General features: G+C 31.0%; 1 protein-coding gene across 2 annotated transcripts; it reads right to left on the minus strand.

The window, feature by feature from the left end:
- Positions 1-4,611: 4,611 nt before the first annotated feature.
- LOC126834619 (transcription factor E2F6-like) lies at positions 4,612-13,468 on the minus strand. 2 transcript variants are annotated; one of them, XM_050566690.1, is made up of 10 exons: positions 13,097-13,468; positions 11,629-11,740; positions 11,411-11,547; positions 10,466-10,604; positions 10,155-10,380; positions 9,982-10,082; positions 9,710-9,867; positions 9,519-9,635; positions 8,499-8,700; positions 4,612-6,428 (listed from the first exon to the last, which is right to left on the minus strand). In XM_050566690.1, the coding sequence occupies exons 2-10, from the start codon at positions 11,702-11,704 to the stop codon at positions 6,301-6,303; spliced, it is 1,284 nt and encodes a 427-aa protein (XP_050422647.1). In that variant the 5' UTR covers positions 11,705-11,740; positions 13,097-13,468; the 3' UTR covers positions 4,612-6,300. The 2 variants fall into 2 exon arrangements, with proteins under 2 accessions (XP_050422647.1, XP_050422648.1); XM_050566691.1 differs by lacking the exon at positions 13,097-13,468 and adding an exon at positions 12,672-12,811.
- Between the last annotated feature and the right edge of the window lie 3,084 nt (positions 13,469-16,552).

Raw genomic sequence — 16,552 nt, forward strand, 5'->3', positions numbered from 1 at the left:
TGGGACACAAGGCATAACGAAACATAACCCGGCGAGGCATCATAATATTTATGCTCAACAACAACTGTTGCTGTCCCGCGAACTCGGTTCCGGCAACTTGTACGAGACAGTGATTCACGCGGTCAGCAATCCAAAATGGTAATTAAAACAATATACCATTATAATGATTAATCGCGACGGACGGCCGAACACACATTGCCATTTACACGCACAGGAGCCGTGGAAGGATTCGATGCACGGCACAATGAACAATTCAAAATGGCGTCGATCGGTCGTGACACTGATTTTCTTTGATCCCCTTTGTGCAAAAAAAGGCCACCCGGTGACTGGAATAACGGTATAGGGAATGGGTGGATCCTGCAAGTCGAGGGGTCGGTCCGGGCCCCGGCGAAAATAATCCTGCAACGCAATGCAGTGGTATCGGCGTCGGGGAACGAAAATTATGTTGAAAAAAACTGTAACGAATTTGTTATTTTTGCAGTCAACATTAAATTACCAACAGGTACACGAGTATGTACTAGTGATGGGAATCCGAAAATCCGGATTTTTCAAAAAAAAACGCTTTTTGAGTCATTTGAAAATCATATAATTGTTAGATACATTTACAATATAAAGATGTGTACCTAAGTAAAATTTGTTAATAAAATTTTTTAAAAAAAACTCTTAACTTTGTCTATAAAATTCTTTCGGATTTCGGATTTCAACAAATCCGAAATTCAAAAGCAGTTTATCTCTTTGGTGTTTTATTTTATTTTCACATATTTATCAAAAAAATGTTATAGAGCTTTATATTGTAAAATTATTTAACACTTAAATGATTTTTAAGTAGCTCAAAAAGCGTTTTATTGTGAAAATCCGGATTTTCCGATTCCCATCACTAGTATGTACTACACGTCGTATGTAATATGAATTATGATCATTGTCTACAACGATAGAAACTACCTAGTGAATATTAACTTAAGATGCTACCTATACTTCGATTGTTTCGACCATAAATATTATTTAATTTAAACGAAATTATTCATTTCACGCCCCGCGAATCGAGACAAATCAATCAACGTCGGTTATCTTTGCATCGTTGACCTCCGTTTATTCGATAAGCCCACACCCTCGCAATCTATTCTACAAATTGTGGCTACAGTAGGAATAAAGTCAGCCTAGCTAATCAGAAGAAAAAAATACTGTTCAATATATTATCATGGTGCTGTAATGTCAAAGGTATCAGTAACAGTATCTTGAAAAAAAAATAACATTTTAAGATAAGGGGTAAAAACTTATTATAGATAGAGTAGATGCCAATCGCTCAATTCAAGGGGTCAATGCATAAAGGTGATAACTAACATTTTTTCGAAAATGCATTTTATTGCATGAATAAAAGGGTTATAGTATATTAAAAAGCATCCCTAGACAGACAAAAATTTTCCTCTTTTAAGTTATTTCATCTATTGAATGTACAAAAGTTCCCCATAGCTCATGTGTAATACCATTGAGTATATATTGTACAATATATACTCAATGGTAATACTTAGTTACAAAACGAGCGTTTCTGAACAATTTAAAAAATGTCAGTTAACACCTTTAGCCATTGACTGACCCCTTCAATTGTCTATGGACTACGTCGTCTGAAATACCACAAGTATAAATCAATAATTTGGACAACTGTCTCCTAATAGTTAAGTTTCGGGAAGGGAAAGGCCACAAGGCATATATATTCATAATGTAAGTACATAGACCGTATTTACAGTAACCGAACAAAATTCACCTTGATGTTATTAAGAGGCTTCTACAAAAATTCGAGTATTCTTAGGAACCCACTGTTACATGTAAAAAACAAATGCTTGGCTCAAAAACAGAACCCGAATGACTTGTAAAAGTTGAATCATATTTAATATAAACCTATACTCCACGGTATAAATCTACTTAAAAAAATAATTCATCAATCAAATTAACCTCTTCAATATGTTAATACTCGTATATGATTTTACAAATTTTAGCTATTTCTATAATTTAAAATTTTAAGGTTTTTTAAAGGTTTCCAGAATCTTGAGCTTCCCACCCTGATCTCCGCCAATACGAATAGGTACCCATAATTTCAGTAACTAGTAAGTACAATAATGTCGGGTATACCGTATAGGTATGATATTACAAATATATTATTGATAAACTCATGCGACTAGTGATAACTTTTAGTTTTGACTTGTGCAATACTTTTTATGCATTTATATATATAAACTCAATTTTAATCATGTAAGTTGTATGATTATCATCTCAAATAAAAGTTCCAGAGAATTTTCTAAAGTGGAGACAATTCAAAATCATCTACGAGTATATTTACACTAATATACTAACAATTGGCTCAAAAATATAACAATATTAATTAATGGTTAAAAGAGTATAACACAATTGAATTATAAACAAAATGTACTTTTAAATGTTTCTTTGTTAATTAGTTTCGAATATAAAATATACAACACAATATTGTGATGTATTAGATTTAAAATTTTAATTAAGGGTCCTATCACTGGATAGCTTCCCTACTCATAGTCTACAAGTCATTTACTACATTGTTAGCATATTTTCTTATTGTATATTTTGTATGTACAGATTGTAAATGTTATTTAATATAAAAAAATTTTAATTAAATGTCTAAAAATTGAAATATTTCCCTGGACGGATTTTGTTTTGTTTTTTTTTTCTATAAAAGAAGAACGATTGAAAAGACGTTAGATGTAACATGGGTCGGAATGTTTGGCAGTAGACAAGACAACTGAAAAGAGAATGCTAACACGGATGAGTGGAGTAACTAGAGGGAGGATAGAATAAGAAATTAATACACAAATGAGAGTCTAGGAGTTGTTCGGTTGTTGGGAAAAACGAGAGAGAATAGGTTAAGGTGCGGTGGTTCGGTCAGAGATGAGACGACCGCAATGATCTTATCTGTAATAACTAATATATATATAGTATTAGTGGACATTGGTGCACATTCTTTTTTTTTTTTTCATTTTTGGTTTTCATTTATCAATTTATGATGTTTACCTCCTCGCTAATCGCTATTGATTTCTTTTAATATGTATAAATAAATTACAATATCTGGTAGATAGCAATGTCTGCTATTAACTATAGGGTACCTACCGCATAAATTCGATTTTTTTTTTTTAATAAAATTATCCATGTAAAAACATGTTGCATCATTTCTGCTAGGTACAACGGGCACTGAAGTGTTATAATATCATAATGTACAAATGAAATGAATACTCATTTGATAGTGCTATAATTAAACATAGTACCTACGTTATATTATTCAGTAGAACCAAGAGTATGGTAAAGGAAAACGTTGTATCCACAGATTCGCATCGAACGACTCGATTGTGATGAAATCATCAAATAATTGCTTTGGGCCAACATTTTTTTAAACGTTATTGGAATCAATACTTGCAATTATTTAAAAATGGTTTTTGACGATAAATCTGTAACAACCGTGAATGAGTGTGCAAGTAGAATTTTTGTCAAAATTTACCGAGTACGCTTGGACGTAGTCCGAGGCGGCTAGCACACGTTGAATAAATGTCTAAATCGTTGGACCAACAAGAAAACCTTGAAAGAGATGCAAGTCATTGGCTAAGTTGGGATCAGTGTAAATTTATACAATTGATTCTACTAAGCTCTAATTCCACACAAATGGGATCAGCCGGCCAAATCCGTTCTCTCCACAAGCGTCTTTGGCGGGTAGAAAAATTCCTTCGTAGCAGTTCAGTTACAAATGACGACCACAAAATATTTCGACACGATTGAAATTTATTTGTTTAACAATTATCGTAATAAATAGTGCGGATGGGTTTTGAAGGTATTATTAAAAGGAAATAAAAAAATATCAGTAGAATAATGTATAGAAATGGTATTGGTGTTTAAAAATATGGAATCACAACAAAACGATAGACTTTTTTAAAGGCCTACAAAAACACAAAACCTAGACAATTCAAGAATATTATATTTATCGATGAATATTAGGTATATTTTTTTACTCGTCATGACTTAATTTGTATAATACTGAGTTTTTTTTTCAAAAAAAAAATATTTTTTATTCTCAGATTATTTCAATAATAAACGCAAAAAAAATACATTTAACTAACTTTAGTTTTATCTTGGTTTATTCAAAAATTGTATCTTACTACTTCGTTCCCGTTAACTAACTAACCTTACCATTGAAATAGCATGATCATTTCTATGAGAAATAAATTGAGATACACGCTTAACAAATAATGATTAACGACATTATTACATATTGAACTCGCGTACACTTAAGCCTCTGAAATATTATTAAAAAAAGGATGTTATAGTTAAAAAATCTATAAACAAGCTAGATTACAATTTTTAAAAATCTTTATTTATTTTATTAAAATAAAATTGTAAATTCAAAAATTCTATTGTAATATTAATAATTATGCTAATTAAAAATAATAATAATAATATAATAGTAATAATAATAATAATCGTAATAAAAAAATATAATACGTTGGTATTCGTCCTAACATAAAAAAAAACCTTTTTTAAAAAAAATGTATCATTAAATGGTGTTTGTTGTTAAAGACCTAGTGAATAAAAATAAAAGCCGTGAGATACAGCGATGGATGAGAATATTTTTTTTTTTTTAGAGTTATCGAATGCAACTCGTTAAACTTAACAGCATATAAGATATATGCAGTCTGATAAAGTAGATGTTTTTTTAAGTAGTGTTCAAACACGTCGCGAAGCGTAAACGAATGTCCGTGTGACACATTACGAAAGTAAATCATTCAAAATAGATCGAAATGGTGCATCGAAAGATAAATTTTTTTTTCTTATTTCGAAACACAGTTTTAATTTAAGGCTTTTTTTAAATGATAAATGTCAAATATAATTACAATCAAAATATAATAACTATACAAGAAATCAATGTTTACAATATTTTTATTGTTAATGTTGTCGGATGTTTTACCGTCGAGACTGTTTTTTTACGGGGAGAACAAAAACTTAATACAAACACAATGTCACCACAATAAAGAAATCATTAAATGAAACATCCAAAATTCGGTTTAAACAGACAAAAAAAAAAAACAAACATTGTACATGGATGAAAACAAGAGCCGGTACACAATAAATGGTAAAAAATAACGTACAGTACTAAAGTGTTAGTAAAAAAAAAAAAAGAGGAGTGGTTGTTGTATTAACAGAGATCAAACCCGACAGGAAAAATAAATCATAAAAAAAAAAGTTACACTCGAAACACACAATCGACATATCATATTATTTTTGATAATAATAATATACACGAAAAATTTGATTACTTTCATACGATGGTAAAAATTACAAATATATATATATATATAAATTTTTTTATATTTGTTAAAAATATTAGTTTCTTTTTTTTGGTTTTTGTTAATAACACTAATATTTTCCTTCTTCTTTGCCTTAACAAACTAGAGGTAGATCACTAAAGCTAAACATTTATGATAAAATATACAATTTCTAGAAATTATCATGTATGTACACTTAAAAAAAAAAAAAAATCATGATTTAACGTGTGCTCATCATAGCTGTTGAACACATTAAGACTGGAGAATGAGAATACCAGTTTTCCACCCTATTATTCCAACAGCAGAATAATGAAGAAAGCTCTATATTATTTTACCAAAAATAAATAAAAGGCACTAAATTGCGTTATGTTGTTTTTCATACTTAAGCTTGTGAAAAATATCATTAAGACTTTTCAGTTCATAAGAAAAACACAATAAAAAGTAAAAACGGTGGAACAGAAAATGGCAAAACGATGAAATTACTCTATCATAATATTGGAACACATGATAAATTGCAAAATTTCCAATTCATAAAAAAATCTAACAAAAAAAACATTCTATTTTTAAGTTGCAATATTTTGTACCTTCTTAATATATCGAAATGATTTAGTTGATAGCTAAAAACGAAAAAAAAAAAATATGAATTGGAAACTAAAATATAAATTGATTTAAAAGTATTATACAATATAAAACAAATTGGTTTTAAATAATAGTTATGCTAGAAAAAAAAAAAAAAATTGTTATTTGGAATAATAAATAAAATTTTAATAATTAAAAAAAAAAAAAATTAAAATTGAATATTAAAATATTAAGTAAAAAATTTCTTTAATGAAATATAAAGATAAAACCGTTAGGCAAGTGTAAACCAAAGAATCGTTATACAAGAAGAGAAGAAGGGACTTGCGGCTCATAAAAAAAAAAGTTCAATAAATTATTCTACCCTCCCACGACGACTTCATCGATAATTTCACTCCAGCCTGAAACCAAACAGATCTCCCAGACCCTCTTCCGAATCCAGACAGTAGTTGTAGTCGTCCTCGTTGGGCGGTTCTAACATCAAGAAAGGTTCACTCGACCCCTCGAACATGTCTCTCCCTAAAACATTAAAAACACAACATAATATATAACTAAAAAAAAAAAAAAAAACACCAAAACAACAATCAAAGTAACATGCACGAGACAATCTTTAAGTAGAATTATGAAACACACACACACACACACAAATTACGGGGTTAGAAAGAAGAAAGAAGTATTAAATAAATTATTATTATACAATTCAGACTAGCACTTTGACGTTTGATCCATGACATAAAATCCTAAGCGGACAAAATAATTTTTTTTTTACAAAACATAAAAAGAAACATTGAAACTATTGAGGAAGACGATGAAAAGAAAAATGATCTTACAACAAATATTACATTAAGTAGAGGTGGTATCTTAAAAATTAGTTTTAATGTGATTTTTTTTCGTATTCCATTTTTAAAATGCTCATTACACCCGTAACACGACAATAGGAGACTCTAAATATCTGTCCCGAGGCCAAAAGCAGACAACACGGCCGGGCACCAGCTGAATTCCATGGTGCTACAAGACGTACATTACATGCGGCACTCGTAAAATTCAGCGGACGACCGACGTGACCGACGAATACTTGCCGACAGCGTGATTTACCCAAAGCAACGGCGATATTTGTTGTGAACATAACAAAAAAAGTACACAATGAAAAGCGCGTTTGAATGAAGTTTCTCGAGACAATTTTCGTCTCGCTAAGACCCAACGCAAACAACACAACATGACAACAATATTATTAATAAATATTAACAAAAGCATTCGAATGCGGTTAGAAAAGTACAAACACAATCTGTTATTTAATCATAAAAGCAGAAAATTAGTATATCATATTAATTAAAATAATAATGATAATAGTAATAAGATAATAATAAAAACTTTGTACAATAAAAAAAATAAACTTTTTTTCTTATCAAGCATTGTGTGTATTTTTTTTACTTCAAAATTAACATTATATTATGTTACAAAGAGATTTCTATTATTATATATATATACAAATTTAAAAAATAACAAAATTGATTATTTATGTGTCCTAATCGGCAGATTTAACAGCAACATTGTGCACAAAAAAACGAAAGAATTAAAATTATAATTTTCTCATTTCAAATGAAAAAATCTAACCTTTATAACAATATAAAATTTTTTCTTTGCTGCACAACATTTCAAAATATATTTTTTTTTAAAACCATTAGAAGGTGGCAATTGGAAAACAAATTTATACTTAATCAAAACTCTAAAATCGTAATATACAAAATTAATATTATACTACATTTTGTCAGAAAAAACCCCCCATTAAATTTTATTTTTCAATAGCCAAACTAATAATTTGTGTTATCATGAAAAATACTATTATCTGATTAACTGTAAACTAATTTCAGTTAAACCAAAATAAAAATCTACAAAACAATTTTTTTTTTTTAAATTGCCACTTTTTAGTAGTTTTTTATTTTTTATGGCAGTTATCTGTTATTAGTAATTATGTAAATAGATACAAGACCAAAAGCTGTTAAATCATGAGATACTTACAAAATAATTATATTTAAATATTAATATGTAAGAGATCATGAACGTAATATATGTTTAAAACTTAACGTAATTATCAACAGCGATGGTCGGACACCATAAACAAAACAGTTGGTAAAAATGTAAATGTCATACGTAATATTATACTAAATAAATAATAAATTATTAATAATCGAAAAAATACTGTAAAAAAAACAAACTGAAAAACTGAAAACCAATAAAACTAAACTACTATTAAGATAAAAAAAAAAAAACTAATCTAGGAATCAGACGATATAATGAACACTTGCGACAACATGCCAAATACTAATAGGAGTTACTTAATAACAAAAGAAGAAAAATAATAATTTCTTATTATTATTACTATGGCGCCGATAAGATGAAAGCTTTTAAGATATAGATGAAAAAATGTATTAGTATGTATATCTTATGATAAAGACTAGAATTATTAAAAGTAAGTAGAAGAAAGTTATAAGCGAGCAATAGTAACAGTTTGGAACTTCATGGCCATCATGCGTAAACTGGGATGTGCGTGGAAAACGAAACGTGGTATATGTGTAATAATTCGCATACCGGAACCGCTCGTGCTGGGTATGTACTGATGTTCGTCGGCCAGCTCGGCGTTAGTCCTGATCATCGATTGGTTTTCGTCATTTGTATTGTGCTTTTGTAATTTTATCTTTTGCGACGAATATGTCGGAGACTGCTGAATGACTGTTGCTTTTTGTGGCGATTTAATGACAGTACTGCTGCCATTTGAAGAGTCACTGATACTCTGCAACAAAAGTTATCCATATCTAAATTAAACTAAATTTAATAAATAATCGAAAATGTGTTTTAAAATAAACTAAGAAAATATGTTTTTTTTATAAATAGTTAATAAACAGATTGTCTGTTGTTTGTCAAATTAAAAATAATTGATGAAATTGCAAATAAAAAATTATGTATTATACTTTTAAAAATAATATTTATTATTTATTTTTCCCAAAACTGTGGAAAAGATTCCCCTTTTAACATATGTATAAATAGCTAATGATATTATGGTGTTTTATACAACTTCAAAGGGCAAGGAATAAACATTTTTACTTGTTGCCTTAAACTGTACTTTTCGGGAACGATTCTGATCTAGACATTCTATATGAAGAAATCGGTCCGGCACCTACAGAGGTATTGTGGGTCCAAACACAAAAATAGAAGAGAAAAATGCATTATTGTAAAAATAATACATTCTTATCTCACATCAAAGCTAAAATAACACCAAAATTGCATTTAAAAAAAATCATTGTTCTTTTATAAATTACTATTGTATCCGTAATCGTTTTTCTTTGTTTTTAGAATTTAGAATTTTTGAAAAAAAAAACTATTACTTGGCTGTTAGGGCACTATGAATGGCATTTCGAAGGCTTTGAGGCACATGTTCTTATTATTCAACTCAGTTGAAATTTGGCATATTCACGTTTTAAAAAATTTTAAAAATGGGGGGTGGCAGTTTTAAAATTTAAAAAAAAAGTGAATATTTGAGCCATCCATATATATAATGCACGTCTTAATATGGACCTGCCAAACAAAATAGGATTGTAAAAAATCACCAACCTGGGTTATGTATGGCCTTAGCTGACTTTGAGGTTGGTGTGTAGTCGCGCTGGCATTGTACTCTGGACACAAGAACACTTCAATTTCTCCCGTGTTGCTTTTCATGTACATTTTTTGCTTTATTTAAAACACAATTATTTAGACAATAGACTCATTTAACGATTAAAGATTTTTTTTTTTTAAGTACTTACTTCTCCGTCAACATGATCTTGTGGCACTTGCAGCTCAGTTTCTGGTGGCGCTTTGACGACCAACACAGTCTTCTGCCTAAACGACTCAATGGACCTTATATCTTGATATGATACGTAACTATACCTTTTGTCTTCATTCAATTGTTTTATATCCCGTTCTGAAAAATTCATTAGTATGTTACCAAAAATATAATTACTCAAGAACAGAAATTGTTCACAATTTTCACAACGAGAAATTGTTCGATTATTTGAAAAAACATTTCAATTTTTACCAGTATTGATTATCAGTTTGTCTAATTCTTCTTCTTTGGCTTTCATCGTTTCTATATCTTGTTGAACCGAATTCTTATCCGATCCGTACATACTGCCACCTCTGAAATTAAGTAAAAATACATAGATAATTATCTAAACAACGATGAGTGTTATTTATTATATTAGCACTTACTTCCATTGAATGTTATTTTTAGATTTCTTTTCCAAAATTCCGATACCCTCGAGAACGTTTGTGATGTCGTAAATTCTACGTTTTTGTACGTCTAATTTTTCCGATGCAATATTCAAATCAACAACGCCGTCGACAGAGTCTTCCAAAAGACCGATGAATTTCTTGGTCAACAAGCCTAACGACGTATCATATCTGGTCGGTCGCTCAGCACATTTCTTCCCAGCTACTGCAATGATATTGAAGAGTGTTAAAAAAGAAACAATATATTGTTACTACTACTATTATTATTATTTATTGTAAAAATTGTGTACCACTTTGTGCGGGACTTGGAGACTCGCTGCCGGCACTCGAACTCGACCATTTCCTCATACGTTTAGCCGTTACCGGCACAGCTACATCGTCTTCATAGGCGTAATTCGAAGTTTCTAAATTTAAACGGCGTTTAACACCCTAAAGAATAAAAACAAATAGTAAGTCAAATATGCATTTATTTTAACCCCTTAGGCAAGTGCGTGGCAGCACCGATTGTTATTATTTAATTGTTTTCTTATGTAACAAAAAAAAACGCCCTCACTGGAAGGTGAAATAAAACTACAGTATTTTTCATTAGAAACAATATTAAAAAATATTTGTTAAAGATATTCATAACAATTAGGAAGAAGCGACTATTTTTATTTTTTATAATTATATAGAGGCAAGTTATTAATTTATACTAATTAAAATTTAACAACAACTACAAGAAATAACAAAGGTTTGAAGGTTTTCTTAATATCAAACCTACAATTGTTTTAGAGAATGAAAAAATAGTTTTTACCTATAGATCATTTTATTAAAAATTTATTTTATCAAAGATTTTTAAATATTTTTCCTAATTTTTCTAAATATTTTATGCAAGTTTACTACAAATATTACAACGAAAATCCATGACAAAATTTAAATATTTTAGTATTTTTTTTGATAGTTACATGAATTTTGTTTTATTTAATATTTTAATAATAATTTTTAAATACCTAATTTTTTTTTTTTTTTAATATACGTTATGGTATTTATGTATGAATTGAAATTTTCACAAAATTTTCTTTTAGAGAAAACTTTTTTTGTTGTTTGCTTGAAGCAAAGCTTATAATGTTTACTTTCTTTTAATTTTTTACACATATTTCATTATTAGAAAATAGTTAGTATGTATATATATTTTGACAACTATTTATGCCTTTTTTAGACATTTTTTTAAGGGTTTTTAGTATATAACGACTTACTTGTGATTTTATTAAAGGCGATGTCAGAGGATTTGGAATGATTTGGTTCTGTGGAGTCATACCATATTCGTGATCAAGCAAATGATATGGAGAAGGCGTCAAGAAAGTTGTCATATTAGGACTACTGCTAACATAATCTATACAAAAATAAAATAATGTTCTATAAAAAGTTCATTAACAAATAAAAAAATAATAAAAAATTAGTATAATTTATCTACCTAATTTTATTATTGTTGTATTTGGAGTCGAAGATCCGTCGTCTTCAAGATTTAACACCCTGCATGCCTTAGACATTTTGTTTTTTTGTTTTCTCTCGATCAAATGCTATACCTAGAAACACAAAATTGTAATTATTTTTAAATGGTATATTTTAAAATAATTATTCAGAATAATATTAATTCAGACTAGTATTATGAACTGATAAATAAACCAAAACAAACAGTGCCCTATGCAAAGAAAAAAGTTGAAATGGTTAAAAAAAAAAGAAATAGAATTAGTCTAAGGATTATTTTTTAAGTTTGAAAACTAAAAAAACATCAGAAAATAAAATGATTAGAAAATTTAATGTATAAATTAAAATCAGTAGCGCAATATTGTAAGACGAAAAAAAAAATCTACTCTTATTTGAAAGAAATGATGCAAATAATGCTTATAAATCTTACCAATTAAAATAAGTACACTAAAATAATAAATTAAAACAATCCTTATTTTTCTTTATGTAGACATTACTAAGGAATACTCATGTAAACTAGATTTTATAAACAAATTAGTTTGTAGGAATTGAAATTGTAAGTCAAATTTAAAAGGATAAAAAAAATTGCAAACACCCAAAACATTAATTATTTAAACGAGGAATTTAATTATCGCATACAAATAACTTAGTAGGTTATAACTACTATTCTTATCTACAACACGAATAAATAAATGAAGTAACAAACTATTAATTTGACATACATTATACTGTCTATCATGTGTTTTTATGGAAATGTCGATAAGGTTTAAGTTGAAATTTCAATTCAATATAGGTCTACATTTTTAATAAAATTATTTATGTATTCACTAACAGCCTTTGAGTTGGATAAAAAAAAAAAATCTAAATCTAAAAACAATAGTCGAATGCAATCCTATAGTCACCGACTGGTGGATCCGTATTGCCCTATCTAGTCTTAGTGGTCTTAGTGTTCGGGGCTAAAGCTTTTGAGGGGTCTAACACGACCAAACAAAGACTTGAGCCCCCCCTCGAAGTGCCCAAAAAAGTTACCGTATTCGTGTACCGTATACGGCGACTACCGTTGTGATCGGTCGCTACCGGTGTCCGTGTACCAGATAACGAGCGGACAAATTCGAAATGGGACGACGGACAAGAGAAAATCGTGCGACAACGAGACGATATTAACGACATTGGACAACACGGCCGCACCGACATAGAGGTTATGTTTTGGCTGGCGCGCGCGACCGTCGAACGTTGCGTGCCACTACAACGCGCCCAAAGCGTCCGCGGCCGTCGGACGTACACCCGGTTATCCGGTGGACAAAATGCCGGAGGGACAGAGGAAAACTAATTAAAAAGGGACAACGGCCTGGCGACAAAGGACGGCGTCGTCGCCGTTCCGTTATGGCGGCGGCGGCGGCGGCTACGTCCGAGGACGTTGGACTCGTGGAGGACGCGCCGCGGCGTAGGCTTACCCGCGTTTAATAGGAGAACCGCAAAACCGTCGGTCACTGGTATGACGGAGATGTGGCGACTTCCGGACGGCGTGCCATGTCGTCGGCGGTACTTCCAAGCCTACCGCTGTTCGAATGGCCGTGGGTACGCGACAACGCGACAACAGATTGCCCGCGAACAATCACTGTCGACTGGCCGGCGGAAATAAAAACGCGTTCGTCACCGGCGGACACTGAGCGACGCGGTAGAAACTCCGGTGTCGCCGTTGTAATATTATCGTAATTTGTAGATTTCGTTTCCTGGGTTATTATTTTTCTTCGCTGTCCAGGGGTAGGTATAAGATTTTTGTAACTCGGCGACGGTGGAGCCTTTTGTTTACGCGGACGGACCGTGGCGGCCGTGAAGGGGAGGGGGTAGGGCCCGCCGACAGGAATCGAAGCGGTCCGTGTGTGCGTGTGCCGGCGCCGCGGCGGTGGGGCGCGGCCAATGGGAACTCTGCTGCCGTGTGCCGTTGCCGGACGCCGGCCAATCGCGCGTCGTCCGCGGCGCGGCAATCGCCGTTCGAACCGTTTTCCCGCTAATCGAGAACAGCTGTTCGGTGCCGCCGTTCCCTTCCCGCGTCACCGCCGCCGCCGTGCCGGTCGACGGGAAGCGCGCCAAAAACCGAGATTCCTCCTCGTGCTCGATCCGCCGCCGCCGCCGCTCGGAATTATTACACTTAAATGCACACCGAAATCGATAGAGCGTACAACCCAAAGGCCGTCATTTGAACTGGCTCTTTGCGATGATTTTGGTATTATCTAATTCAATAGTATACAACGGAAAATATTATAAACGCATATATTGTGGTCCATATCAACGAATAGTTGAACTTGGATTTTCGCATTTGATATTAAATTTTTATTTTAAAAGTTTTTCTAGAAAAGGTATGGAATTTTTCGTACGTTTTTTGTTTATGCAGACGGTCTTTGAATTTAAGGTCTGAAAGATCAAATGAAAACAACCTACGTTGTAAGCGTGACATTTGTCAAAATTTTAGTCTCAATTTTATAAATAGGTACTACGACCTACATACTTTATATATTTTACAGTGATAATTTATCAGTAACAACGCAAATAGCATATCTATTGGTATTGTCTTTATATACTTAATAGTATTATATTATACATACATTATTATATATATATATATTTAATATATACATATTTTTTTAACGGTACTTTGTTTTTTGTCGGTTCTACAGTATCTAAATATCTGTATTTCGAGTCAAAACGTTATCTGTCGTCTCCTGTACACAAATAACAAAACAAAATCATTTTTCGAGCCAGTCCGACGCTGTTTGAATTCACACAGCACAATACACGGGACACCCGCCTGGGCTGCGTTCGTCATATTGTATTTTATGCTTCCCGCCATAGATACGGCGCGTCAGACGGTCCGCCGATTCTTGGAAGAACAGATGATGTTGCCGCGCGTTCCCCGCTGAGTCCCAGATGACAGTCTGGAGACATAAACGTCGGGACCGGAGGGTCAGAGACCAGAGTACACATTGAATAGGGATATTTCGTCCCAACGCTCAAATTTAAACAGGGCAGGCTAAACATCGTGGCCGTTTAACAAAAATACAATAGGTACCTACTTATAATATTTTATATTATACTACTATTCTAAGATAAAAATATAAAATGTTATCAAAATGATCTTAATTTGCATTAGAAAAATAGTTCTATACATAGTAAAAATCTATTTTTTTTTTTATTAAAGCACTCAATAATTATTTGTAAATAATTTTATACTATCAGCCTTACATAAACTAATAAACTGCAACAATAATCAATAATGATCGTGTATGGGCCGCGGGTTAAACAGCATAAGAACCCTTTTTTTTTACAAAGTAAATTTAATATTTACGACGTTAAACCACCACTGATAATCTCGGTGTACAAACTTTTGATAATCCGTTAATCCTGGTAATCTCAAGTATACCTACCTAATATATTTAGCAAATTCTGATTACCTAGAGGCTAGAATACATAATGTCTTATAATAATGATTAACCCTCTACTGTGTTCACGCAAAGTCACCACATTTTAAGTAATAAGGTAAACATTAATAGGGGAAGACAACAAATTTAACACATCGACGGTAAAAAAAGTAATTATTTTTCAAATAAAAGTTGTAGACCGTGAGTTTTTCTATGTATACCAGTTTAAAAAACTAAATTTCGTAAAAAATAATTGCATTATTTATGAGCTTTGAACTAAATTATGAGTTTAATTATTATAATAATTAATTGTTGGTGGTATTCAAATGTCGTGAAATGGTGTTTACATAATTTCAATTATGTCTTCCTGATTTTTTCTTAATTACTAGAACTAGCATCAGGTGGAAAAGTCATACGATTTTGCCCCATACCGTTGTACCTCATTAGACTATTTATATAAATCGATCTTATTGTCAAACTAAATAAGTAAGTAAATGGATATTTTCAAGCAAGAAATGTAAAGTAAACTAAATTGGCTATCGATTAATAATAAAATGTTGATAATATTTTAGTATTATACGATAAAAATATAAAACTAATTTCTTTTCCTTATAATGATATCAAAACCAGTCCACTATCATACTCAACAAGCCAACAAACAGGACGTTACAAAATTGTGCGGTTAGATTTTTCTCGATGATACAATTATTGTTGATAAAAAACGAATAATACGGTTTGTGCCCCACACTGTAGGATTAATTAAATATTAATAATATTTGTATGTTATGAGAGTTTTTTTTTTTTGGCGTGGATGTAAGTATGTTTTCCCCGATAATTAGTAACTACAATATTAATCAATTATGATAAACGTTCATAAGTTGATATAAGTAAATAATGAATAATACAATAATTATATTTATAATTCTTTGGTAAAATCAACGATATCGATAAATCCAATTATTATTTTTTTTTTTTACATAACCCTGTATCACGAGTCATTTGAATATTTGTATCAGTATGTTTAATAAACGACGATAAAGAATATTATTACCAAACAAAAAGCAAAAAATTTATCGACATTGGGTTAATGGTCGCCCCATAGTTAAGTACATATTATTACATCATACTTAGATATTTTAACATTTTAAAATTATAGCTTTTAAAATTGTTTGGAATTCTTGAATAGGAAAAAAGTTGAAAATAAGATATTCTCATCACTTCAAATAGTACCTTATTTGTAGGTATTAGCTAACAGCTAATTAATACTTTACTCATTTTATATTTTTAACCAATATACAAGTTTCTTTAGACATTTTTTAAAAGAAAAATCCCAGGATTAATTCGTATAGATCTTACATCAATTTAATTTTTTTTAAGATAAAGCGGGCAACCAAATATTCAAATTTTTTTTATTAAATAAAAGCTCAGCTCAAATGTACATTGTATACCTCAAATGTACACCATTTTTGTTTATCATAATAATATTGTTAA

This window comes from Adelges cooleyi, unplaced genomic scaffold (assembly GCF_023614345.1).
Source record: "Adelges cooleyi isolate 19-005CV unplaced genomic scaffold, UGA_ACOO_1.1 ACOO_flye_CR_arks_rails_tigmint_CR_PRNA_21, whole genome shotgun sequence".
Taxonomy (NCBI): domain Eukaryota; kingdom Metazoa; phylum Arthropoda; class Insecta; order Hemiptera; family Adelgidae; genus Adelges; species Adelges cooleyi.

Excerpts from the sequence above, each read along its gene's own strand:
- LOC126834619 (XM_050566690.1), bottom strand. The coding sequence starts at position 11,704 with ATGTCTAAGGCATGCAGGGTGTTAAATCTTGAAGACGACGGATCTTCG. Across the intron at positions 11,548-11,628 it reads TACAACAATAATAAAATTAG|ATTATGTTAGCAGTAGTCCT; the intron begins GTAGATAAATTA and ends ATTTTTGTATAG. Across the intron at positions 10,381-10,465 it reads TCCAAGTCCCGCACAAAGTG|TAGCTGGGAAGAAATGTGCT; the intron begins GTACACAATTTT and ends ATATCATTGCAG.